The sequence below is a fragment of the Corvus moneduloides genome, chromosome 17 (assembly GCF_009650955.1).
Source record: "Corvus moneduloides isolate bCorMon1 chromosome 17, bCorMon1.pri, whole genome shotgun sequence".
Classification (NCBI taxonomy): Eukaryota; Metazoa; Chordata; class Aves; order Passeriformes; family Corvidae; genus Corvus; species Corvus moneduloides.
The window spans coordinates 15,008,390-15,035,007 of NC_045492.1; the positions used below are offsets into that span (position 1 = coordinate 15,008,390).

The following is a 26,618-nucleotide window of genomic DNA, read 5'->3' on the forward strand; positions in this document are numbered from 1 at the left end:
GAGTGACCACACCTCGTGAGCACAGGCTCACTTTTGCAGGGCAGGAAATGGTGTGACGGTGTGAGAAGCAGAAGGGCAGAGAATTCTCAGATCCTTTGTTTCTGATATTGCCATATTGCTAGAGGTTTGGGGACATAACAGCTAGAAACTTGTTCTAGGGAAACCTGTGTTATGCTCATTATTTCAGAGCAATGTTGCATGAGTGATCAGTTTTACTGTATTAAGTCATCAGGGATATTGTTTTGTTGAGAATTATGTCTTCTGTTTAGGTTTTTCATGTTGACAAGATTTGGTTTCAGCTTGCTTTGAAACAAGAAAACGCCATGCCTTGTTAAAAATATGTCCAAATAAAATGTTGCAGTTTTCCAAATGTCTTACTTGCTTTTTTCCTAGTCAAAACTGTTTTCAAATTTGTACTAATTTGTGGGCAGTACTAATGGATCCAAAATAACATATTTGGATAATAAACTGTTGGTTAAAGATTTATTTTAACCAAACTGAGAACAGTACAGACTTACTTCTGTCACCAAAACAGAAGGTCTAGATGTGTATCCAGCAGATTTGCTGAGTAAGGAAGTGCCATTTTTATGTGGTCACATCTCTGACCATAATTGCATTTTACCCTAGAGCAACTGCAGGTTCAGAATTCCTGGGCTAACATCTGCAATTATGTAACTGATAATTTCCTCACCAGGCTATGGGAGAGCCCAGGACTGAATATCACCCAGAGAGGAAATGAAACACTTCAGACACAGAGTAATTTAAAGCATAGTTCTCATACTTGTGGGTTGCCGGCATGGGGTACAGCTGGGAAAGACTTGAGGAAACACTCTGGTGTGTGTATAATTATTGTACTGTCTTGAGCTTTATTTTGTCATGATCTAAATATAGCCTCCCAAACTCCAGGCACTCAAAGCTGCAGTCAAAAACCTGAGCAGTGACATTTTGTGTGCACTGATGTAATGGATGATCTTGTGTTAATGGCTGCTATTTTTAGTTTCAAGCATGGTGCTTGTTTGCATCCAGGGAATTGAGGAGAGGTGAGAGGAGAAAATGTGGGATAAAATTCTATATCTGCTTTACTCTGTAACTCTCCTGCTTTTATGGTTGACAACAATCCTATTGCTTTTTTTCTATTGTGCTGTGGACCCAGGCCTGCCTTTTCCTGCATCTAGTGGTCAGAAGCTTTTGTTTCTTTGCAGCTTCCCAGTATTGCACCCCGGTAGCAATATGAACAGCTGCTGCTGAAGGATAAAAGTCCTGAACATCTGCATTCCAGCTCTTTTGCACCATACCCTTTGTGGATGCTGTTTTATTTGCTTTGTACCATTGTTCTTGTGTTTGGACATACATCTATTTATTCTCGGTTCTTTCTTTTGAAGTACAAGGAGGGGAAAAAATTAATCAGGTTAGTGATAAACCAAACCCAAAAGTGTTTTACAGACTCTGAACATGTGTATCTACCATTGAACATCTGACCAGAATGCCAAATTCTCCTAAACTAACGTTAATGCAATTTTTTTTTCTTGTGACAATAGCAAAGGGAATATCCAGTGACTGCAGCTGTATTCCCATGGTTTCATGCTAGTGAACTGCTTCAGTTGGTAGTAGTTTTTTGCTTGGATCACTGTGAGCTGTCTTAAAAGTAGCTAGATGCTGCAGATATCTTCAGCTGACACAGGAAGCTCTAAGCATCCTAGGAGTCCAATCAAAACTCAAAAAAATTAACTTCCAAGTTCTGGAGAGATGAAAACGTTCAGATAGAATGTTTTCAGACCAGAATCCTGCTGTGAATGCAACAGCAAACTCCCAAGGGCATTGATTGCATGGCTTGGTGCCCTGAGATGGTAGCTCTGGAAAGCCTCATGTATTACCCGGCAGAGTGCCACACTAATGCTTTGAAATTACTTTTGCTATGCAAACTAGCTTGTGTGTGTGCCTCTCCATAGCGCTCCATTATGGCATAGAAGCCAACCTGAACCAGGAAATAAAGTACTATTGCGAGAAGCACTCAAAACCAATGGGTTTTTTGGCTTCTGAACCATTCATTTTGCCTAAAGCCTAATACAATCTCATGACTCCCCTTTTATTCTGATGAATGCAATACCAGAAGCTCTGAACATAGCTGCTGAAAGTCCAGCCCTTCCTATCAGCTTTGAGAGGATCAACTCACTCCTTGCCTTATCTTCTGGGGCATGGAAATAGTTGTTCCTGCTTCTTTTGTGAATCACTCCATTGTTTCCAGATGTCTGGTGTTTGCAATGGGTTCAGCATCTCTGATCATGTTAGATACAAGGAGTTGCACTGTCTTTGAATCTGACGATCAGTAGAGCAGAACTTGCAGACCCTGACCTGCCAGCTGACCTTCATTTCTTAATAGGGGATTTCATTCCAGCATGTGCTGGTGGGTGTGACATGTCCCAGTGTTAGTACCTCAATCTCATTGTGAAGCTATCTTTCCCTTCCTTTAGGATCTGTAATATGTTGGTTATTTGATATGTATTTGATGAAATTCTTCCAGTTACAGAAATTATGGACAGCTGTTTTGTCTGCTGCTTGTTTCAGAACACAAAGTAAACCAGCAAACCTACTGGGGCCTGGCTCTCATCCCTGAAAGGCAGGGGATTTCCAGCTGACTGCTTTGTGTTATGGTTCCCCTCCAGATCTCAGAGCTTATTTCAGGCTCTTTCTTGGTTCTTCCTAGCCACCTGTGTTTCTTCCTCCTGCAGGAGTGGTCAGCCTCCTTACTCCTGGCTTTGTTTTGCTCTTGGCTACTTTCATGGACTATGCGAGTATCTCAAAATAGCAAAATCCCTCCTTTCAGCAAAGAATATTTGTGATCTCAGTGAAGCGTTAAGAGAAAAAGTGCTGAAAGTCTCAGTGCTCAGAAAAGTCTCTGTTAATTTACAACAGAGTAAGTCAGGAATTAGTGAACACCTGTATACATTATTCACATTAGATGAGTGCCACACACTTCATGAAAACTCCAATGCTAGTGCCAGTTGGAGTCCACCTCTCTTTGTAAAGAATTTGGTAACAGACTGTGGCAAAATAATCTCTCTAGTGGTGTCTGAGTCAATAAGTTACTTCGTTTTTCCTTGCAGAAAGACAAATTCTTTGTATACGAGGAGTACTGTAGCAACCACGAGAAAGCACTCAGACTGCTGATGGAATTGAACAAGATCCCGGCAGTGAGAACATTCCTTCTGGTAAGCACCTTCTCTAGCACTCTTGACTGAATGGTCTGACTTTGCCCTGTGCTCATAATAGCTCTTCGGTATCCCAGGAATGCTGGGTATTTTGCAGGTATTACCCATTCCAGGTATGGAGCACTCAGGGTGGAGGGATATTGAAATCACCGATGAGTTGAGGCACAGGACTGAGCACTACCAGCATGAGTGATTGCAGTGGAAACAAGGAAGGTATTTTTTTTTAAGAAGCTACAGAAAAAGCAAGCACAGATGATGGAGTAATGCAGTAAGTCAGCAGCAAGACTGAGGCTAGTTCGCATGGGATTTGATTCCCTGCTCAGTTCTCTGACCAACCCACCATCTACAGGCTCACCAGAAAAATGTGGCTTGCTGCTTAAGTCAGAAGTAACCTAAGTCCCATCCAATGAGGGACTGTGGCCATACAGCCTTCAAACACGCCTTAGAAGCTGGCCTGGGAGGAGAAACAATCAGTGGGCACTGCCTTCTACCCAGCATTCCTTACTTTTCTTTCTTGGTTGTTTCTTCTCCTTACTTTCACCCCAATTTTGCTTGATTTTTAAATGCCTTGTTTTCTTGGCCATGGATGCATGGCATTTGTAACGGGGTTGGCACATAAGCAAAGGAATAATTTGTCACATTAGCTTTTTTCCTAGTAAATTCTATGAAGTAAAAGAAGGCTGCCTTTGTTGCAAAGGACCTGATTTTCTTTCTGCTCTTCTTATTTTGTTTTCTGTGAAAGGTCTGTTCTTTCCCAATGTAGTACAGCAAAAGAAAACTTCTGCATATATGTCAGTCACAAGCAGGGCCAGAGCATTCCTTTGCCCGCGAGATACAGGCCTCAGAGCGAGCCTACTCTCATGCTGTTGCATAGTCCGAGTCTGTTTGTCATGTCTGAGTTTTAATGAACCTTATCAAACCATTCCTTTGAATTACTAAATGACCCTTACTTTGTTCATTAGTTTTTTTGGGTGCTTCTGGTGAGGGAAACCAATGAAAGAGGAGTGAAGGTGCATGTAAACACTGTCCTTGCCAGCATTCAGAATGTTCTCCACTTCCACTGGATTGACAGTTTCCTGTTTGTGTTAGAGACAACAGCTGGCAAACTGATTACGAGGGATGTCACACTGTCTACTGTGGCTTGCTGTAGCACCTGAATCCAAGAGATTATTAAACTGGCAGCAAATATGGGAAGAGAGGCTGCACTGATTTGTCTACTTAGCTGTGGCTGCTGTAGTTTCTTCCAGGCTTCCCTTCCCTTTCTCCTCAGCCTCTCAAACCAATGCTACAATGCTACTATGCAGAGAAGGCAGCACTAAAGTACAAAGCTTTACTTGTGAGGATACACTGGCCCGATTGCCCCCTCACAGCTGCTGAAACATAGAATGTGGGAATGTGTTTGAAAAATCAGTAAGTGTTAAAGGGCAGTTTTGAGCCCAGAGCTAGAGAGAGGGGAAGAGATGGGAAGGACTGAATCACCCAAGACTTGGAAATTGGACAGGGAGCATTGTGAGCTGGGTAGCCAGTGCTACAGATCTAGAATAGCCTGGGAACGGGTTATTTTACAGACAATTGTCTTTAAAAATACCAGTTAGGACTAATGAGATATTATGTATGATGTCTGTGAACATTCATTGAAGAGAAAAATTGTTGAACTACAGCCAAAAAACTCACTAAATTTCAGAGTGTGTCTGAGCCACGGTTTGTATTTCACAGGGGAAAACATTACTGGTGATGCCCCAAAGTAGGCACTTCTTGGCTGAACTGCATTTAAAGTTCAGCTTCTGTGTGGACAGGACAGGTTTGCAACCGGAGTGACTTTTGGAGCAAAGTCCATATTCATGGTTGAACATAAGAATGTGGAATAGTTTATCTGAAATAGATGTGAAGTCCACCCAAATCTATTACCTGTCTCTGGCAACAGCCAATAGTAGAATTGTCAGGGAAATGTATAAAAAGCTTACAATAGGTCAGTATTGATTTGTCACACAGATTACAGATTACTGTAACAAATTAAGGACAGATCAAGGACTATAAGGGTTTTTTCCCAATGCCATACCCTGTTCTTAAACTCCTATATCAATCCTGAAAAATGAATTTCCATAAGCTGTTGAAAAGTTCCATGTGTGCTTATTAGCCAGCAAGTGTGCCCAGGCTATTTGTCCAGCTGTGCTTAGGCATGTTTTGCCAGAGAATTGGTGGATGTTATGCAGATGACTCATTTGTTTCAATTCCAGTTCAATTCAGACATGAGAACTGGACTAGAGTTAATTACATGATTACTAGTTAGTAGGCTTTATTTTAGCCTTCAAGAGTTTTCTGGACCAGCAGTATACAACTTCACATAGCTAACAAAGACAGCTGGTCCTATCTGTTGTGGGGGTAAATTGGATTATTTTAGGTAATGGTCCATCTAGGTTTCCTCTTTGCCATCGTATTGGTAGGGCATTTTTTGAGTCACCAGCTGTATAATATTTCTCTAAAAAGATACCTTTCTGCACAGCCATTGTTATCCACAGCAAATTTTCTTCCACTGATGTCTGGCAGAACTGTGCAGACTTGATGGCTGTATGTCAGTGGTGAATGAAATGCCACTTCCTGTACCTTAGGTGTGGTAAAGTGCTTTCTGACCATAACACATGTTTTAGAAATACAAAATCATGTCAAAAATCATCTGAAAGCTTTGTGTCTGAAGTAACATTTGTTTCTTTTTTGATTGTAGGGTTGCATGCTTTTGGGAGGCAGAAAGACAACAGACATTCCACTAGAGGGTTATCTGCTGACTCCAATTCAGAGAATTTGCAAATACCCTCTTCTGCTCAAGGTAAATCAGAGAAAGTATTTCTGCAGATGGTTGTTTTATTCTTGGAATGATTCTACACTTTTTTAGCCCTGACTTCTGTTGCCACTACTGCTTTCCTGATTTACACTTCTGAAAGTTGGATCCTTGAAGAAAATGGCTTTTTATGGGTACAGGCAAAAAGCTGCCTGATGCTGGCAGGCTGCTAAATCCTGTAATGGTCTGGGTAGAGCAGACAGGGTGACTTGCTGACTAACCAAAGCCTTTTGACTTCAGTGCTCTTCAGATGTTTATTAAGGCTTGTGCAAGCTGTTTTAGCCACTTCTGTAAAGCTGTGTCTAGCTAGAATTGTGCCAGTGTTCTGAGGGACTGGATGGCTCTGGGGACTCTAAACGGGCTATGTTTGTCATTACAAGGTCTCTAGCCTGATGGTGATCAAGTCATTAATGATCAAAATCCTGTATCTTCTGACAGCTGTTTGGCAGCTTGTTTGAAAACTCTGTGGTTGTCTCAGATGAGTTCCCAATGGGCGGGTGTCATTTCAGAAATGACTATGGTATGTGGCACTAATTGGCCCCCTTGCTAGGATTCTTACCGTAGAAGATAAAGCATAAAAGACCTAAAAAGAGCTAACTTGCCTCTCATCCTTTCAGGTCAGGGCTGGGTCACCTGCCTGATGGGGACAAGGAGAGGGAAAAGGAGAAAGCAGTTTCTGGGAGAGCTTGCATCCCCCAATGGCCTTGTAGATACTCTGTGGCTAACAGCCATCAATCTTCTGTGATGTCAGTCTCTTCCTCAGCCAGAGTAACACTGTGTTTACTAAAACAAAAGTAATAAAAAAAGAAAAAAATGAAGACTTTCCCTCATATTTTGAAAGAAAGGTCCCTTTCTGAGTTCTGGAAGAAAGTAAGAATTCTGTGATGAGCTGGTGCTCTTAGTTCTGGGCTGGTCACATGAGTCAGCCATGTCGCGTACGGCCGTTGCAGTGCCGTGTCCATCCCTTCAGCGCCGTTGAGGATTTTCATAGGTACGAGCTGGTTAACTTGATACTCATCTGCTGTTCCGTTTAAAATTGTAAATTGCTTATTTCATCTCGTAAATGTTTAAATGGTTTATTTCCATCCAGTTGCAGCTTTCAGAGACAAATTTTCAAAATATGCCTTTCCTGCAGGTGGAATTATGTTGTCTGTACAGCTGAGCACAGATCCATCTCACAGCACAGTCACGGACTGAGCTGCTGGAACCCATGTGCATGCAGCTAGTTTACTAGTCAGTCTATCCACAACTCCACTTACAGTTTGAGCAAACAAAAGCAGTCTAGACACAGCAGGAGAAGCTAATGGGTGAGACTGCTACAAGTATTTCTTCCACAGCATTAATAATAGTCAAGATGGGGCCAGGATGCTTTCAGATCAGGAAAGCATATAGATGGCTCCAGCTCTGATTTGTTGTCAGAGAGGACTGGTTAGGTAGAGATGATTGAAAACCTAATGATGCCTCAGTTTAAGTGGCCTTTATTTGGGGTTATTGTGGAGAGAGTTTGGTGCCTGTCTAGTCTGTGGATCTGCATGATGAGCAACATCCATGTGTGCAGAAAGGGAGGTTCTGTGGCATCCAGTACAGTAAACAGGCCAGGGGATGTGAGGGCTTCAAAATGTGAATTCCGGACCACGGATTTGGATAGTGTTTGTTTTCTTCTTTTCATTCTGTGGCGTGTTCCAGGACTGTTACTTTGCTGCGTGGTCAAGACTGAAAACGAGAGTTGGTTTTGCTTTGTTACAGAGATCCCTTTTCTATAATCCAAGAAACTTCAGCCAGATGAAATAGTGGCTGGGTTCTTAATTTTGATCTCTACATTTGTGCTGTTACTAAAGGTGAAGTTTTAATTTCCAGCAGATTTTCTGTCACGGTTACCATTTGTATGAAGAGAATCATTATTGGTATAGATAATGAAACCTGAACACCAGGTTTCTTCATCCATTTATTCCATGCTGGAGACATCTTAATCCAGCCAGAGTGGTCAGTATCTGGTGTACCTTACTATGATTATCTAAAAGTGATCTTTAACCAATTTTGTCCCAAAATTTTCTGGACTTTTTGGATTAAATCAAAAGATCACTGTTGGTACTTCATATTTCTTATCTTTTGCTCTGTGTCTTTGATACACTGGTAGCAGCTCTGAAGTTGCTGTGGTTTCATGTGCTGGGTCTGGTCCTGCAATGTGGGGACCAGCAGTCATCTCTTGAGCCACACAGGGCCATCTTAGAGAACTTCCTACATTACTTCTGCACCTCAGTGCCTCTGATTTTTCTCTTAGCATTACTGTGTTGCTAAATCACTCGTTGCTAATTAGGCCTGCTTAACTTCTAATTTTTTTGGGAAACATGGTTATGAGTGCTGGGACTCTATCAGTTTGGATAATCTGTAGACCTTTTTATCTACTGACGGTAGCTTGACTGGCAAATTGAAATTTCTGTGCTGTTTTAAAAGCTCTACAAAATATTAGAATGGCAAAAGATGCCAATACTACAAAATCCTCTGAAATTTCAGGGCTTTTAATCAAATCCTACAAAGACGCTGGCTCCAGGAAACACACCAAGAAGAAACTCATACTTTTGATTACAAGATAGTAGCATCATTGGTGCAATGACATTTTGGTATTTTTGACTTTAAATTTACCCCTTCCTCAGCACCATTCTAGGGCAAGTCTTTCAGGAAGTGTGAGGTTCTGTATCAGGGACTGGAGGAATGACAAAAGACTAGGAGAAAATAAATATTTCTAAGCTACAATTAAAATCTTTTAGTGTTAAATGGCAGCTGAAGTCATTGGGCTCTGGGGATCAAATACTGGTGGAAATAAACTGTTGGCTCCCCTGCTCCTTGATGTGTACACCTGTATATGTCAAAACTCCTGGGGATCAGACATCCTTTCTTGGAAAGCCAAAGCCAATACCACCAAGAAACAGTGTTTCTTGCCTTGAAACCACAGTGGGGTAAAGATGAATTTGCCCTCCCTGTGCCTGCCCTTGGCTCTGGGGCAGCTGACCCAGACCCACATGTACCTGTTGAACAAATGGCCTTGCAGGGAGGAGCCGTGACCGGGCATCTCCTGGTGCTGCATTCCATTTTTCTATGGATTTCTTCTTGTATACAGGCTGATAAAAATCACACAGACTGTTCACTTAGTTGAAGATTCCTGGACAGGAAATAAAAGTTTTAAGAAAAAGCAAAGAGGAATTAGGTTTTCATTAGGCAACAAATCTGCCTCAGTCAGTGAGATAATACCATCACTAGAAGTTGCTTGGCTCAGAAAATATCAGTGACCATTATAAAGTGTGGTTGATTGTGATTCTCAAAGGTAGTGAGTTTGTAGCAAATAAGTTGTGTCCTATTCAAGACTTATTTGATAGTTGCTAGCATGAAATTACCAGAGTGGACACAAATGTCTCAGACATGAGAACAGTTAAGGGAAAACACAGGTGGATTCTGTTTGTGCTGACCAGGAAAATGGAGCTCTCCAAGCAAGGGAAAAAAAAGATAGATTTAAAAATAGCACAACCCTCAAATGAAATGTTTGTTCTCCCTTTGCTACTGAATTTCAGTTATTGCTCCTGAAATAGCTCTTTTGTATTCATGGGGATTTGATCTTACTTTATCTAATTCCCAGGGCAAACAGATACTATTGTATTCCAACTGATGAGAAAAGTCATAGACCAGAGCTAGCCTACTTTTCTCTTTTACTTTGTTTTTAGCAAGAGTTTGTGAACATCCAGATTTTCTGGTAACTTTGATATGACCTTGTCTAATATAAGTGTTTAGTGTAGCCAAGTAGGTGGGTTTGATAAAGCTAATATGCACAAGGTAATTCAGACTTCTTTGTGTTTGAAAGTAAACTGAAGTAGTAGGGTAAGGCACATATTTTAAATACTGTAACTACTTTTGATTAATATCATATGTGTGTGTGTGTGTTCTTCAGAATAATAGCATCTGGCATGGAGTTGGTTTGGGTTTGGGTCCTAATTAAGTTAATTAGGAATAATACACTGGAATATCTCCAAGTGCTGATCCACTTTAAGCATTGCAATAATTTTCAATGAAATATGGCATCCTGCAACGAGTGACCTTATGTTTTCTCATCCTCTGATGAAGCTGTTCAGTTTTTTTTAACTGACAAATGATGGAGACAGAACAATGATTCAAATGATGGTGATTGATAAATTTCAATTTTATTTATACTTTCACAGTTTTTGTGGCACAAACATTGGAGGTTTGAAGTGGCTGACTGTAAACAGGCTTCTGGTTGGGTTTTTTGGTTTGGGTTTTTTTGTGAGGGAGGGTAAAGTGAGTTTTTTTTTGTGGGTGAGGTTTTTTGGGGGCTTTGTTGTGTTGTTTTTTGGTTTTTGGGGTTTTTTTTTTGGTTGGGTTTGGGGGGGGGTTGAGTTTTATCATTTTGGTAGCTTTTTCTCTGTCTAATTTGCAAGCCTTTTGTGTGGTTTGAAGGATGGGACTCAAACCTAGCTATGGCATTTCATAATCTCTGTACAAATAGAGAAGTAATGATATTAATATTTTTGCCCCAATGCAGTTCTTGTCTGCTTCAGACAGAATGCAAGAAAATTAGTGTAGAATTTGTCAGTCAGTAAATTAGTTCCTTATAATTGAGGAGGAGGCTTGGACTAGGGTCAAGCTAAACAAAACTGTGTTGGCTGTGATGGGCACTGGTTTTTGGGAAGAAGGAAGGTAGCAGAGGTGAAGGGACACTCAGATCTTTAGGGCATAAACCGTGTGAGCCACTGGGAGCCAGCACGGGTCTGTGGCTGGAGAACTTGCTGAGCAGATGTTTCCAGCAGGAGGGTTTGGGTGAAGGCAGCTCTGTCTTGCCCGTGGTAATTGTGGGACTCTATTAAACTAGTGTTAACCCCACTGCTTAGGAGTAGAAGGAGCTGTTGTGTAAACCAGTCTCTGAACAAAAATTTTCTTTTCCCCTTAATAGAGTGCATTTATGTCAGCAAGGAGCAAACCCTGGGGCAGTGGTGATCATGAGTTAATCACACCATCGTGTGGGGATTAGGCAGAGTCACTTGTGTCTCCTTCCTCTGGCACAGGAGGAATGTGCAGCACATGACAGCCGCACCCTGCTGCTCCTGAGAGCCCAGAGTTCACAGGGCTTGGGCCTTGGCTGAGGTCTGGTCTGTTGAGGATTTGCTCAGACTCCAGCCAGAAGTGCACATTCCACCTCTGATCCTTTAAAAATATCGGAGTGTACACATTTCCATGGATGATTAGGGCAGTAATCATGTATTGCTTCATGTGGGGCAGAGTCACTGGCCCTGGGAGGGGCAGAAAAACTTGTATGCAGAGAGCAGTCACCAGAGTCAGAATCCCCTGGAAAGGAAAGCCCAGCAGTGAGGCCTTCATGATCACTGCCTGCACTTGGAAAGGGAAAGATGGGAAGTCAGTGGTGTGCATATAGAACAGGATGAAAGAAGGTTACCTTATTGTCTCCCTCATCTCTCCATTCCTCTTGTAGCTGTTCAAGAAACAGAACCTTCTACTTGGCCATAATTGAATATATTTATCTTGGGGGGGGGTTGGTTTTTTTTCCTCCCCTTCCCTCCCCCAAGAAAAGTTGTGTTGCTCTTAGATTCATGACACTGTGTGGTTGAAATCCAACCCTATGTAACATAATACTAAAAATCGTCTATTTTCCCTACAGAGCTGTAAGGAGCCCTGCCAATTTATAAATCATGCTTTTGTCTTCCACGTATGCATATAATCACAAATAACTGCTGATATTTATAAAACTGGAAACATGTTTTTATTGCATTTTAGATCAGCATATGTTATAGGTTTGGTGGCACATTGAAGCTAATCTGTTTTATCTGATCTACCATTGCTTGTCAAGTATTTACCCTGCAGAGACACTGACATAAATTACAAATTTTAACAATATGCAGAATAAAAAAAACTATTGTGATTGGCAGGTACACAGAGGAAGCCTGATGTGACATTTATTTTCTGGTTGGTTTAAGTGGAGAATGAATTTTATACAGGCAAATATTACAAACTGTAAAATACAAATATAAAACAGATATAAAACATTTATGTTTACAGAAAGGTGGTTTGGGTTTTTATTGCAGTTTGTTTGGGTTTTTTTTAAGCACATTTTGGAGCTGAACTGTTGATTAACACAACTTTTTGAACTGACAAACAAAGAAATACGTTGTCTTTTGTTGTGTCTGTAAACCTGTGTTGCTTGGCAGCTCAGCTGGGGCTGCAGCTCTGAAGCTGCGGTTGGTTTGTGCCCTGGGCTGTGGCGCAGAGCAAGGCAGCCTGGCAGCAGTGATCTGCACCAGTCAGTGCAGTGTCAGCATCCCTTGTATAAAGTCCATGTTAAGCCATGCTGAATGTCCTCAGGAGAATAAAGATAGGGGGAAGGAATTTTTAAAATAAAGGAACGTGTAACTTTCAACTGCAAAGTGTGTTTGCTGTCAGCTTGAAGTACACAGTCAGTATTCTGTAGCAAGGGAGGACATGGGGAAGGATGTCAGAGACTTCTTAAAAAACAAAGAAGAAAGAAAAGTGTGTTTTATGAATTAGTTTAAGAAACTCTTTGCAAGAAGTAGTTTTCTGCAAGTGGCAGCAACCTCATTTCCTGGTCCTATTGGTGCACAAGTTGCAATACATGAGATAGCAATTCCAGACGACAACGTCTTTGGGCTTTGTGGAGGACAAAACTTACCCAGGGATTGCCATGTGGGCTGTCTTTTAGCTGCCTTTCAAAATGTTGTCAAATGCTCTTAGAGTTTACACATCATTAATGTGTCACTAAAAGAAATAAATACCCAGAGCTCTCTCCCTGTGTTTTGGAAGTGCCAAGCTCTGCTCTTTTGGGAAATGGTGGTGTCAGGGCAGCATGGCTTTGCCTTGGATGGCTTCAGACAGGGCTGTGGAGGAGCGAGTGCCAGTCCCAGCCAGCACCCTCCCTGCCTTTCCCAGCCTCCTCTCCTGCTCCTGGGGTGGGACTGGCGTGGGGAAGATGCTGTTTGTTGCAGCAGGATGTGCTGTGAATGAAGAGGTCTTTCTCTGTATTTTGGTGATATTTTTGACAGGGATGTTTAGACAGTGCTAGTGTGTACATACCTGTTTCCAGTGCCGTATGGGTGACACTGGAGCTGCAGAACTTCACTGATTTTTAGTGAGAGTCATCTATGTTGCAACCATGGAGCAGAGGCTAGCGTCACCAAAGCATAACACGTCTCCTGCCTTTGCTTTTTGAACATTGACTTTTCTTGGCCTGACTTTCAGCAAAAGTAGAGTAAAGACTTCCACAGGGAATTTCATTTGTGATATCAACTGACATTTGTGGCAGTGAGCCTCCTTTCCCTGTGCATCTGTTACTCTGTAAATCCCAGATGGGTTGAAGCAATCTAGCTCCATTCAGATCACAGTGCTGGGCAGGCCCTCTGGCTGTACCCAAACTCGTTCTTGTGTCTCATGCAGAATGAATGCAATTCAGCAGCACAGGACTTTTAAACAACCAAATAACATATTGAGGCAAAACAGTGAGAAAGTTAAGTATTTCAGTCTTAAACACCATATTATGTATCAAGATAAAATTACCAGCCATATTTTAGATTTCTTTAATGTATTCTTAGCCAGTTGTGGCTGACTGTGAAATACTATTGGTCTAAAAAAATTATTTAATTGTGAGTTGACAGTGGTTGCCCCTTTTGCCAAACTAGTTAATATTGTCAGGTCCTGAGCTTTGCTTCTGCTGTTTTTCCCTGGGTGGGGCTTAACTGGGCTGTTGTACTTTGAAACAAGTGAAGCAGAGACTCTTACAGACTCCTTCAGAGCAGAGATGTTGTTTGTCTCTATGTCAGGACACGTGCCCCAGCCTTCTAAACATATAAAGTAAACACATCTGACACAGCAAAACATACTTGGCTTGAGCTCTCTTAATGTGGCATATTTAACATGTGCAATTGCCTCATTTATTTAACAGCATTCATATTAACCCTGTAGATGAAGAAGGGAGAACAGCATCTACAGTAAAATGCCCCCAAATTCACTTTAATTTTGTAGTGGTTCTGGCATTTTTGTGCAGGATTGCTTGCTAATGCTCATACCTTTCCATGAACCACTTCTCAGTTTCTGTGTTTTCTCCTTTTTTAAAAGGAATTAGCTAAGAGGACTCCCTCTAAGCATCCTGATCACCCAGCTGTCCAGAATGCACTGCAGGCGATGAAGACAGTCTGTACAAATATCAACGAGACCAAGAGACAGATGGAGAAACTGGAAGCCCTTGAACAGTTGCAGTCCCACATTGAAGGATGGGAGGTAAGGATGCAGGACCAGCAAGCTCCTTGGAGGCAGTTAACTGCACAGTTTAGTGGGCTGGAGTTTAATGACTCATGCTGTGTACAGGCATTTATTTGTGTTTCTTTTGTGATGTGTAAATGCTCTTGAAGGTGTGGGCAGCATCACTCCGGGGAGTTCAAAATTTAGTTTTTATTTTGTGTGTGCAGGCTGCTGCTAAATTGTAGCAGAACAAACGGATTATGAAAGAAAGGAAGGTGTTAGAGCTACAACGGAACTGATGTTTCAAATGGGCAAATCTCACTTGAAAGGCAGATAGATTGGGATGAAATCCGGACTGGTCCAAGTAACAGAAGTTTCCATTCCTACAAGCCTTTAGTTTTTCTGGGAACTTAGAAATTTATTTCACTTAGCTTCATATGGTATGGATTTCTTGTATAAAAGATAAAGGTGAGATTAGCAAGCATTGGATTGGAAAGCAACTGGTCTATTTGTGTTTGCTCAGTGAAGTTACTCATGGATGTGTTTCTTGTGATGTGTTTTCAGTAGGTGCTTCTGTGTAGGTAGAAGCATTTACTATGGCAGGGAAAAAACTGAAAGGGAGGAAACTAGAATGTGAGGGGGAAGAGGAAGTGTCTAAAATTCAGTAGAAATACTGGGAAGTCAGGATGGTGCAGGGGGTTGGCAGCTTATCTTATGATGACTTTAACTGAGGCCCTTGAATCAGTGGAGCTGGAAGCCTCTGAGAGGTGCACCATGGCAAGTCAGGGGTGTTAAGTGGTCTCATGAAGAGTTTGGCACTGGTGTTTAGTGAGGCTGACATTTAAAGTGTTGAGGCTGATCACTGCCAGCTGAGGATTTCTTAGCTGAGGACATTTTGTTAGAGGTCATGTAAACTTCCTCATGGCTGGACTCTTGGGTGCTCCCCATGAGTCTCTTTTGGGTTGTTTTTTATCTTTTGTGTATGTTTTAAACCTTGCTCATTTTCTCCCTGAAGGATGTTCTTGGCATCCAGCTACAGATGTGATAACAGCCCAGATATCCAGCTTTGTAATTTCTGGATAGCAAGCTCAGCAAGCAAAGTTGTATAATATTCTACATAGCAAGACTTCCAGAAGCAGATAAAACATTTCAGGTTCAATGCAACTCATGGGTGATTTAGGCAAGAGCCATGGTTTGAAATCTGTAGTCTGAAGCATGACTATTAAAGTGTCCAGGAGGCCATAAATAAAGTGATGTCCGAACTTACTGGGGGTTTTTTTTAGGGTTTAGCTTATCTACAGCAATATTTTGGGGCTGAAAACCCTTTCAGATTTGTTTCTGTGCACTGTTTTTGTAACACAGACATCTAGGTCACTCAGCTCAAAATTTAGAAAAGGAAGAAGTGCTTTTCCCTCCCAGTTAGCTGTGGAACATTTCTAAGCTTTTCTAGTGGCATATTGAATAGAAAATTTACTTTATATATCACAAATACAGGCTAATGTACCTGATAGCATTTTTTTCTTCTGTAAATATGAAAAAGTGTTAAACTGATTGATAGTGTCCAGTCTTCACAGTGCAAGGGTCTTAACAAATTGTGACTCTAGAATAAAGTGATGTTTGTAAATAACTGCTTTTAGTGCTTTCAGATCTATTTCACAGGTTATTCCTAATGAGAAAGGCTCCTAACTTCTCTTTCGGAAAGCTGCAATTCTGAATTAAATAAAGTTTTAGATTAACAACACAGTCCTATAAGTCACAGAGCTGACTGTAGAAGGAAGTCTGTAATGCAAATTTATACCTATTTTTAGTTTATCTGATGACAGCCTCTCCTGCCTGAAAGACAAAATTTCCCTTTTCTCGTAGCACAGATATGGATTCTGAAGCACTGGTGGCCTGTCTGTATGGTTATACACCATATATACTTATCAACAAGGCCTGCAGCTTCCAACTGTTTGAATCCAAGGCCTTTAAATTGTCAAAAAGAAGTGAAGATCATCTTACTTAGGACCAAGTGTTTTACGAATATAAGAGACGTAGCCTGAACATGGGGAGTGTGCAAGCAACCCGGCATGAAGGTTGTACCTTTTACAGGTGATTTGGAACAGGTTCCACCTTGACTAATGTTTCTGTTTAACTGGACCAGAGCTTTCACTGGTTTCTGTGACTTTGCATTTCCTTTCAACTGTGGCCCATCCCTGCTCTGATCGTCATCCTGTCAGTGCCACTCTCGAGTATTCCCAGCTTGGAGAACAGCATAACATCATTTTTCTTCTGCAGAGCCTCCTTGTCCTTCAGAGTCAGCTGTAACTTCACCAAGAGCAGTTGATTGTCTTTAGAGCAATTTCCTTAGTTCAACACTTTTTCTTCAACCTCTCCACCCACCGATCCATGTCTTCCTCTCCAATACAACTGTCCTGTCACTGTCCTGCACGGAGCAGATGCTGGCGTCACCCTGTCTGTTTCTGAGACAGATTGCAGTGAGGAGACATGTTCAACTGACCCCAGTCTGGGAAGCCACTGAAGGCCTTCAGCTTAGTCAGAAGTCTGCTCCTCAAAATGAGCTTTGCTCAGATTCATGCTTTTGGAATGCACAGAATCCTTGTAGCTGTATGCTACGGATTAGTTTCAGGCAGATCAATTTGATTCTGGTTAATCCTTCTGGGAAACAAAGATCAGTTTCGAAAAAGGGAGAGGAAAAGTAGAGGATGCATAAGGAGACTAATTTTTGTATGCAAAACCAGTTTTTGTTTTCTTAGTAAAAAACAAGTAAATACAGTGTTTCTGTTAATTATATATTAATATTTCTATGGGGACAGCTCCTCCCCACAGTGAGTTACTTTTCCTGAACAGTTGCTACATACAAGTAGCAAGTTCTCCCAGTCTGAAATGCATAGGGGAGCAAAACCCCGACACCAGAACAGCATGAGTTGTAATGTATGTGTTGGTGCTTAGGCAGGTTGATCATTTCATAATTGGCTGTAATTTGCAATTCTACCAGCTATGATGTTTTCTATTCTTCCTTCCCCCTCCCCTTCCCTGCAGCTTGATCACACTTAGAAAGGTGAGAAATTCTGCATTGTCTTTGAAACCATCAAATAAATCTTACTGTGTTTTTTACTATTGAAGCAACTTTCAAATGGGTCTAAATGGGAGGTAGGTAGGCCAACAGCAAAAGAGGAAATGCATCAACAGTATTTAGATACCATCATGATGGGTCTGATGGAAAAATAAAGATTCATAGATTTTTAAGGTGAGAAGCAACTGTTGCAGTAATTTGCTTTACTTCCTGCACAGAATAGGTCAGATAATTTTACCCGGTGATTCCTGTGTCAGTAAAAGATTGATTCCAATTTCCGATGTCACTGTGCTTGTTGCCTTTCCTGTTTTGGGATCTTTTGGAAAATTAAGTACTTGATCTTGTGATGCTCTGAAGTCTTGATTCCTCTGTGGGCAAATCACGTGATGAAGATGCTTTTCTATTGTACAGTCAGTTGCTTTCTGTTCTTGTTTGCATGTGTTCTAATAGGACTTTGGGGTCATAATTCTGAGATAAAGTGATTTCTCCTGGACATAGTAACAAGTCATTGTAAAAATAACAAGTTCTCATTACTGGACATATAGTCAGTCTTCTCATAAAATGATTAAGAAACTAAAAACGTATCAGACAGCAGATGGAATTATTGCATCTAGCTGGTTCTTGTGTCATTCCGTCCAGAATATATAGAAACTCAGACGTGGAACACACAAATTGATGTTGCATCCTTGGTAGCCTTTCAAAGCTCTGGAGTCCCCAGCACAGGACAGACATTGACCTGTTGGAGCAAGTCCACAGGAGGCCGCCAAGATGATCAGAGGAATGGAGCGCCTCTGCTATGAGGAAAAGCTGAGAGAATTGGGATTCTTCAACCTAGGAAAGAGAAGACTTCAGAGTGACCATTTAATTGTGGCCCTTCCCTGAAGGGGGAGCTTTCAAGAAAGATGGAGAGAATCTATTTACAAGGGTCTGGAATTACAGGACAAGGGGGAATGGCTTCGGACTGATAGAGGGCAGGGTTAGGTTGGGATATTGGGAAGAAATTCTTCCCTGTGAGGGCACAGGGTGCCCAGAGCAGCTGTGGCTGCCCCTGCATCCCTGGCAGTGCCCAAGGCCAGGTTGGACAGGGCTTGGAGCACCCTGGGATAGTGGAAGGTATCTCTGCCCATGGCAGTGGGTGACACTGGATGAGCTTAAAGATGCCTTCCAATCCAGGGTATTCTGGGCTTCTGTGAAATAATAGCTGCTTCCTTGTTAAGTAAAAGCAAGACATGGACAGCACACCTGTCAAGGTTCACTTTAGCAAACAATGTAATCAAAGCTTTGTTCACACCGTTAGAGTAACTGCATTGCACGTAGAAAGGCTGATTTGAGTGATTTTCCCTGAACAGGTTGATGGTAGCAGACTGCACCTTTCCCAAAAAGAAAAGGAAAAAAAAAAAAGTCTCTCATGCAATGTCTAAAATCATTCAAACAGATCTTTGTGTGGTGACTTTCTAGAGGGAGCTGAATTTCATGTCTGTGTTTTGCAGAATTTTTCTTTTATTTGTGAATATTGGGTTAATGGACCTTTGAAAATTAAGCAGTCATGTAGATAATGAATGTCCTGCAATGCAAAAGTCAGTTCTCTTTTCCAGAAGGACTCAAGGCAGGGGGTTATATCATCTCACTGCCTTCTTGTCTGCATGCCAAGTGTGGAAGAAGTTGCTGTTACTCTAAGTTGTTTTTCCTCCCAACTTAAAGACAAAAGCAAAAACTAGTAACTGATCCAGAATTGGTGCTAAATGTTTCCAAGGCCTCAGGGTGTTTTTCTGAAAATGGACCTTTATTTATTAGTTGCTCTTGTACCTTCAAACTAATTGTAGATCAAAGAATTTAAGGCTAGTGCCTAAGGTTTAGCCAGATTGTCTTGTTTGGTCAATAGAACAGTTGTGGAGCAGATTTTTGACTGTGTGTGTGTTCAGAATGTGGGAACACTTGCAGTTTGCCTGTCCTGATAGTTACCTGGAAAGTCTCAACTACTTTGATCCTAAAGGGCCTGGTTTAAAGAACTGTATGATTGCTTTTCCTCAGAATAATCTGAGTAACAGTTTGGGGAGTAAATGTTTGCGAGTGCTCTCCTGTGGTTTTCAGGTTCTGGCCAAGCTTCTAGGCTGGAGTGCTTGTAGCACCCAGCTTGGGTACCTCTGGCTGCGCCATGTGCAGGGCTCAGCCACTGCTGTCTGTGGCTCTGTGTCCCACTTGCTTGTGTTTGTTAGAACTCCAGAAAAGAGCACCTGTGTATACTCCTAACAAAAGAGTTGGAGAGGTGCATCACCAGTGAGAGGATTTTTCAGAGAGATGCTTGATAGTAACGAATGTCAGTATCAGAACTACAGTGGTAGGGAAAAACATTATTCTTCTAGAAAGCATTCCTTAAGCCATCATTTGTGGTATTTGCCATCATAGCTCAAGGTACGAAGGGAAGACTCGTGGTCTTGAGAGACTCACAGTACAGTTACTTTGAGAGTGAAAGATCTCTTCAGGAAAAGAATCCCTGTGAGTTTATTAGGGAAGATTTATTGTAGTGTATGAAGACTGAAAAAAAAAATTTGTAAGACAAAACATGATGTATTTAGCCATGTTTAGAAATGGAGACTTTCCTCCTTATGAGTGCATCAGTTATTTCACAGTTAAATGGCAGATAAAATAAGAGCATTTTAGTAAAAGACCTTCATTGTGCACTCTTAAAGGAAAGTTAATCTCTCGTTTTTATGTTTCAGGGGTCAAATCTGACAGATATTTGCACACAGCTCTTGCTGCAAGGGACTTTGTTAAAAATCTCAGCAGGAAACATCCAGGAGAGAATGTTCTTTCTATTTGATAATCTCCTGGTCTATTGCAAGAGGAAATCCAGGTGAGTCCCTCTGTATTTTCAGTTTTACCATTCAGAAGATTTGTAAGTGGAGGGTGTGATCAATTACCGATCACTCACTGTATTCTCTGTTGCTCTGTAGGGCTGAGTCACAGGTGGAACTTCCCTCTGTTCTTGACTATTTCTATTACTTAGGCAATAGGAGAGAGAAGTCATTGTGTGGTAGGATAAATATTCCAGGCAGTAACGGAGTGCACCTCTGAGAAGCGTGCAGTCCAAAGAGGAATTAAAACAGTGCAGCAAAAGCACAGGGTGCATTCTTACAGACAAAAAGCTTCCGAGGGCAGCTGCGGCTCCAGGAATTATGTGAAGGTGCCAACTTACATTGTGAAGTTACACTAAGCAGAAGAGGGTGATGTTAAAAATGATAAAAAGCCAAGATATGGGAAAGCGTAAGACTAAGCAAATGTTGAATAGATGTGGGGCCCAGGGGAGTGAGAAAGAGATGAAGATTTGGCAGTTGCTGTCAGCATTTGCAGCCCATGTGCTCTGTTTGTTGTCTTCCTTCCTTTCTTATCCTAGTAATTTTTTTTGCATCATCCCACCTAAGTAACCTTAAGTATTATTAATACCTGCTGCTTGTAATTAAAATAGCACTGGCAGAGTGGAAGGCAACTTGTTTCTGCAGCAATTATACAGTATTTCAGCTCCTGAGCTTTTCACCTTCACACCTCCAGTCTCATTCTCATGTCCTGGTCTGTTCTGAATTTACAATGCATTCTCTACACTCCCTTCTCCTCTTCTTCCCTTTCCTGTAATATAATCCCCCTGCTTCCAGTTATACTTCCTTGCTGGTGATGGCCAGATAGAACAGCCAACCCAAGTAGAAATTCTGTAAAACCAGTGCTCTCTCCAAAGAAAATTCTCATTTCTCAAAATTTGGTTGGTGTTTTTTTTGGTTTTGGTTTTTTTTGGGGGGGTTGTTTTTTGTTTCTTGTGGGGGATTTTTTGTTTAGTTAGTTTGTTCTGGGGGGGTTTTTTTTGTTTGTTTTGGTTCGGGGTTTTCCGTTTGTTTTTTGGGGGTTTTTTCTCTCTCTTTTTTTTCCCCCAGGAAAACAATGGAAATTTTGGAACCATTAAGCTGTGAAAACTAATTTCAGTAATGTTCAGACTTTTTTTGTGTGTGTATGATGCTGAATCTGTACAACCTAAATACAAATTATTAGGTGACATCTACATTCAAAATTATTAGATGAGACATAAATGTTTAAATTTAAAAAAAAATTACACCATTAAATCTAAAAGATGTATAATGTTATCTACCTGAAGCATTCTGACTCTGAAATGACACAAGGGAGAGGAAGCACTTCACGTGGACACTTTACCAGATTCAAAGTCCAAAATTCTGTATGAAACAGAGTTCAGAAATTTGTGTGTTTTCTTACAGAAACTATTCCTTTAAAAAACCCCAGTTAATTTGATATTAATCTTTTAGTTCTTCAGAGCTCTTAGAAACTGTTTTTCTAGCCTGTTTGTAGTTGAGGTTAGCCCAACTCCAGTGGTGTCCAGGCAGTTTTCCTGGAACACTAAGGTTTAGAAAACAAAATGTTCTAGTGCCCTTTAAGCAGAACTTTTTGTACAGGAGACATTACCAAGCTGCTCTGTAGTTTGGCTTGATTTTGGAGGAGGCCGCTGTAACACTTGGATTTCTCAAGGGGTTGGTATTGTTTACCTTTTCTGACAATATAACTTGAATTGATGGGATGTTGAGGATCTGATTTTCATTAAAAAGCATAATGTTTCATTAAGTCTGCTGGGAGTTGCCTAACGTAGAAGATATATTTTGGTCACTGAGCTACTTTAATTTTGGATATTTCTGCTGTCCCGCTGCTATTTATAATTAGTCCAGAATGGAAATCAATGTCTTTTCCTTTGTGTTGGTGTGTCCATTTGGCCAGCTGCTCTCACACAACTGACATGTTAGTTGCACACACCTTAAGAAAAACCCAAACCCCATTAAGAAACTGTCTATGTCTGTTCCTAATTTGAAATTAAATGACTTAGTTCTCATCTCATTGTGCTATGCTAACTTGTAGAAATCAGTGGAGTATTCCTTGATTCAAAAATGCAGTCAGAATTCAGGGCTCAGCCTTTGATAAGTAGTCAACAGTGCAGCATTCCAATCTGGACATCATATTTTGTCACAATAACATAAATTAAGAGTAGGATTGTTGAAACCAGTGTAAGGTGTGTTTAGAATCAGATCTGTGATTTTAGCTCTGTAATAGCTCCTTTTGCAGAAGCTTCGGGAAGTCTGGCAAACTGATGACGTAGATTTTTAGGGCTGAGTACTGGTTTTTGGTTTTAGCAGGATCATAAGCTGCTATTTAAATTGAATCCTGATGTCAGGAACAGTATGTTTCATGTAGGGAAATAGGCTGAATGTTTAAAGGGTTTCCCTAGGGCTGCCAGGACAGCTTTTCTTTTGACTTGAGGAGTTGTCTTTAGGAAAGGATCCAATAGCTCCAAGACCTCAGCCCCTGACAATCCGACTGGACATAAATAGGTGGTCATCACCAAATGTGTATTTGTCACTAAAGGTAGTTACAAAACAAAAAATGTTCAGAAAAAATTGGTGATTCTCATCTCACCTCAGTTTATCATAGATATTTCACTCTGACAAGAAATTTTTTCCCCAGATGATTTTTACTGCAGTATTTTTTTAATCTTACGATTAAAGCTGCCACAGCAGAACCTTCACTGACTGGAATTTGAACACCTGCCACCTCTTAATGACCATTTGACCAGTTGTGTTTTGGCTTGCATAGCAGGGTTGTTCTTGGATATTAGAGTACAACAGGTGTCACTTGGATAGTTTTAAACCTATTTTAGGCATAAAAATCAGAACATAGCTAGTAATGAAAAGTGCTTTCCTGAATCTTTTGTAAGAAACTTCAACAGAGACACTATAAAGCTTATGGATAAGGATGTAAACTTGGATGCAAAATTGCCACAGCAGAATTTTCCCATACAACAACGTGTAACACACATGGCAGGACATGTGACACTGGCTTCTTTATGTGGTTCATTTCATATTTGAAGCTTGGTGCATACCACAAATTGATCAAAGCTTTAGGCAAACAAAGGAGTCAAATGTAATGTTGTCAGGTGATACTGCAGTTGTCATCCCAAGGCTGCGTGCTGTTCATGGACATGTATTTCAGTCAGTCATCAAGAATATAAATCTTGAAGCTGCCTGCATCTTTACATAATCTGGCAAAACAAGCTCATTACTGCTGTATTGACACTGGTACACACCTATCTTGGAAATCTGAATGAGTATTCCAATTATTTAACATTAGAGATGTGGTCAAATACCACCAGCTACTATATTGGAATCCTCCTTTAATAGTCATATCTCAGATTGATTTGTTCATATATAGGTTAGACCGTTTGCTTATGTGTTGCTAACAGTCTTCATCCTAATTGCAGAGTTACTGGGAAAAAAACATCTAAAAGGACAAAGTCAATCAATGGGTCCCTTTATATCTTCAGGGGCCGAATAAATACAGAAGTCATGGAAGTAGAGAATGTGGAAGATGGAACAGGTAAGTGACTAAATACTGTCTTTTAACTACACAGCAAGTTCAGATCTTGTGTTGGAAGGTGGTGCAAAAGTACTTGTTCTTTCACTATCTCCTTTAGTGAAATCTGAAGCAATCTATGGAACTTATAGTACCTTCATTATTGGCCCAACTTACGTGGTTGAAAGACTGGAAATGCTTTCAGGCACTAGTCCTTCCTTCTGGAATGACCTTATGAAGAGTATGTGTACCCAGAAGCTTGCCTATTTTTTCTCCTGATCCAAGTTAATTTAATAAAAGATACTTCTGTCTTCTTTCCATCCCTTTTTTTTTTTACATCTTAAGCCATTACAGCTAAAATAACAGAATTTCTGGATCTTCTTCTCATTTAGAATGCTACTAAATACTAGTCTTAGTATCCAAATTAGTAGCATGGAATGTGGCCATGAGCAAAATATGGGAATGGCAGTTCTGTTATGATTCTTGTATCCTGACACAGAAGACTGGGTGGGTTTCTGATTTGATCCATAAAGGCCACACCAGCCCCTGCCCCTATTGTAATAAGTCAGGAATTAGTATTATGTCCTTTAAACAGTCGACACATAGAGTTCCCATGTTGTGTGGGCAGAAATCCTTACAGTGCAGGAAGATAGCATGTCCCCAGAAAATTCAGAACAACTAACCTGAACAAGCATCATAGACTTTTTCACTGATGTTCTTGTATTTAAAAGACTTTAGTTCTTCTTCTGAGGTGAAATCAGCAAGTGTCACTCTTAGGACTGAAGCATTTAGTCAGTTTGAGTGGTCTATTGATACTTGTACTTCCAGAGTGGTAAGTACAGCGGGTTCCATGGGCAGTTGGTGAGGAACACCTCAGAAATCAAGGTCTTCAAAGAAGATGATTTTACTGAAAGCATTCCACACTGGTTTGGTTAAAGGAGCAGGCTTTCTGCTTACTGTGTGCTTTGTGCTTTGGTCTTTTGCAGCAGATTACCACAGCAACGGCTACACGGTGACAAATGGCTGGAAGATTCACAACACAGCCAAAAACAAGTGGTTTGTCTGTATGGCCAAGACTGCTGAAGATAAACAGAAGTGGCTGGATGCTATAATCAAGGAAAGGGAGCAGAGAGAGAGTAAGTGGATGATGTATTTTGTACTGCACCGAATGAACAAATATATATGCACGTACACATATTTGAGAGAAAGAGAAAAGGTTGCACTTTTTCCTTCATTAAACTGTCCTTATTACAAAGAAAAGGGATTGAAAACAAATACTTTTCAATGTGTACCTTGGGATTTTTTTGACTTTTGTCAGTAAATTTGTCCAATATGTTTATTTACCAGAGCCAGTTTCTTTGATGCATTGAATTACTGTGAAAATATTACATTTAATCAATTAAAATTTTGGTTCTTTTATTTGTAAAGAAGATAAAATTGTATTGTATTTATCAGTAAAAGAAAAGAAGAAACTCCAGCTTGCAGCCTTTTTCCAGGTGCAATGGGACAAACTTCTCACAAACTTGGCCATCATGGTCTTGAAATAAACAGTACAGTTCCTGGCGAAGAACTCAGAAATCCTATTCCTGGAGGTGTTCAAGGCCAGGGCTGGATGGAGCTCTGAGCAGCCAGGTCTAGTGGAATGTTTCTCTGTCCCTGGGCAGGGGTTGGAATGATATGATTAAGATCCCTTCCAACCCAAACCATTCTGTGATTCCATGATTCTGTGAAATACTGCACTTACACTTGGAACGGTGACAAGTATATGCAGATGCCTATTACTTTTATCTCTTCTTGTGGAATGAAACACAAACTAAGCTTATCTTGAAACAGTGATCATACAACAGAAGCAAGCTCACAAAGCCATGAATGAGGGTGTGTGATAAAAGTTCTGGTTTCCTTTAAAAGTTGGAACTCTCTTTCACAAGTGAACCTGCTTCCCTGTTTCCCCCATGGGAACAATAATAGCTCACTGCCAGAGAAAATTATGCTTTTTAAAAAAACATTCTGTGCTTGACCTTTAGAAATGGTTCCCCTCTCTGCACATGCAACTCCATTAACGATGTAATTCTTCATTTTATGCTGAATACTTTTCATCTAATTGCTAAACTCAATGCATGTTTCAGGGTTGTTACTATAGAGTATAAAACATTTTTAACATACTTTGATGCATATAAATTCCAATACACCTTTAGATAATAGCAAGGATACTCCCTTCAAAGTGTACACTGGGCATGGTGTAATTTGAAAGAACTACCTGAAGACAGCAGGGAGAATCAGTTTTGTTTCATCCTCATTGGTCTACTGAAAGGATCCTGATCTTCCACCGGAGGTATTTTTTTAAAAAAAGACACTGCTTGGCTGTTAATTTTACCCTCAGATTGCTAAATCCTCCCTCAAAAGATCCAGTGCATCCATCTCTATTTCATTAGTGAGTTTGTGCTTTGGGAGGTCACTAGTGTCCTGTGGGATTTCCCATGCATCAAGTAAAATGTGTAAGTGCAGAGATGGTTCAATAAGAAGTAAAAAGAGACCCTATGTAAACATTGACCTTTCTGGAGAACATGGGGAGGTGACAGAAATAAATCCTAGGAAGGGAAAAGAACTGTTCATTAATAGAAGGCTTCCCAAGGTTTTCCATTCAGCGTTGGCTTGTAAGAGTGGTTTTTCTGATGCTTTTTGTCATATAGTTTTATGACGTTGCAGCTGATGACAGGCACTTGGGATAAGCATAGTTATTCTGGCAGAGATTCCAGGCCGTATTGGAAAATATTCTTTGGATCAGAGTACTTGCAAAGCCATATAGATACCAGTGGGTGAGATTCCCAGTTCC

The 26,618-nt window shown here is 40.7% G+C and overlaps 1 protein-coding gene across 4 annotated transcripts in view; it reads left to right on the plus strand.

Moving 5' to 3' along the window:
* PREX1 (phosphatidylinositol-3,4,5-trisphosphate dependent Rac exchange factor 1) overlaps positions 1-26,618 on the plus strand; it is a 144,621-nt gene that overhangs the window by 65,394 nt on the left and 52,609 nt on the right. For 3 of the 4 annotated variants that reach the window (XM_032126666.1, XM_032126667.1, XM_032126669.1), the window contains exons 4-9: positions 3,105-3,209; positions 5,932-6,033; positions 14,191-14,352; positions 20,110-20,243; positions 23,694-23,809; positions 24,772-24,921. In XM_032126666.1, the coding sequence (XP_031982557.1) occupies positions 3,105-3,209; positions 5,932-6,033; positions 14,191-14,352; positions 20,110-20,243; positions 23,694-23,809; positions 24,772-24,921 (769 nt within the window). The remainder of the gene's footprint in view (positions 1-3,104; positions 3,210-5,931; positions 6,034-14,190; positions 14,353-20,109; positions 20,244-23,693; positions 23,810-24,771; positions 24,922-26,618) is intronic. The other variant, XM_032126668.1, reaches the window with a different exon arrangement.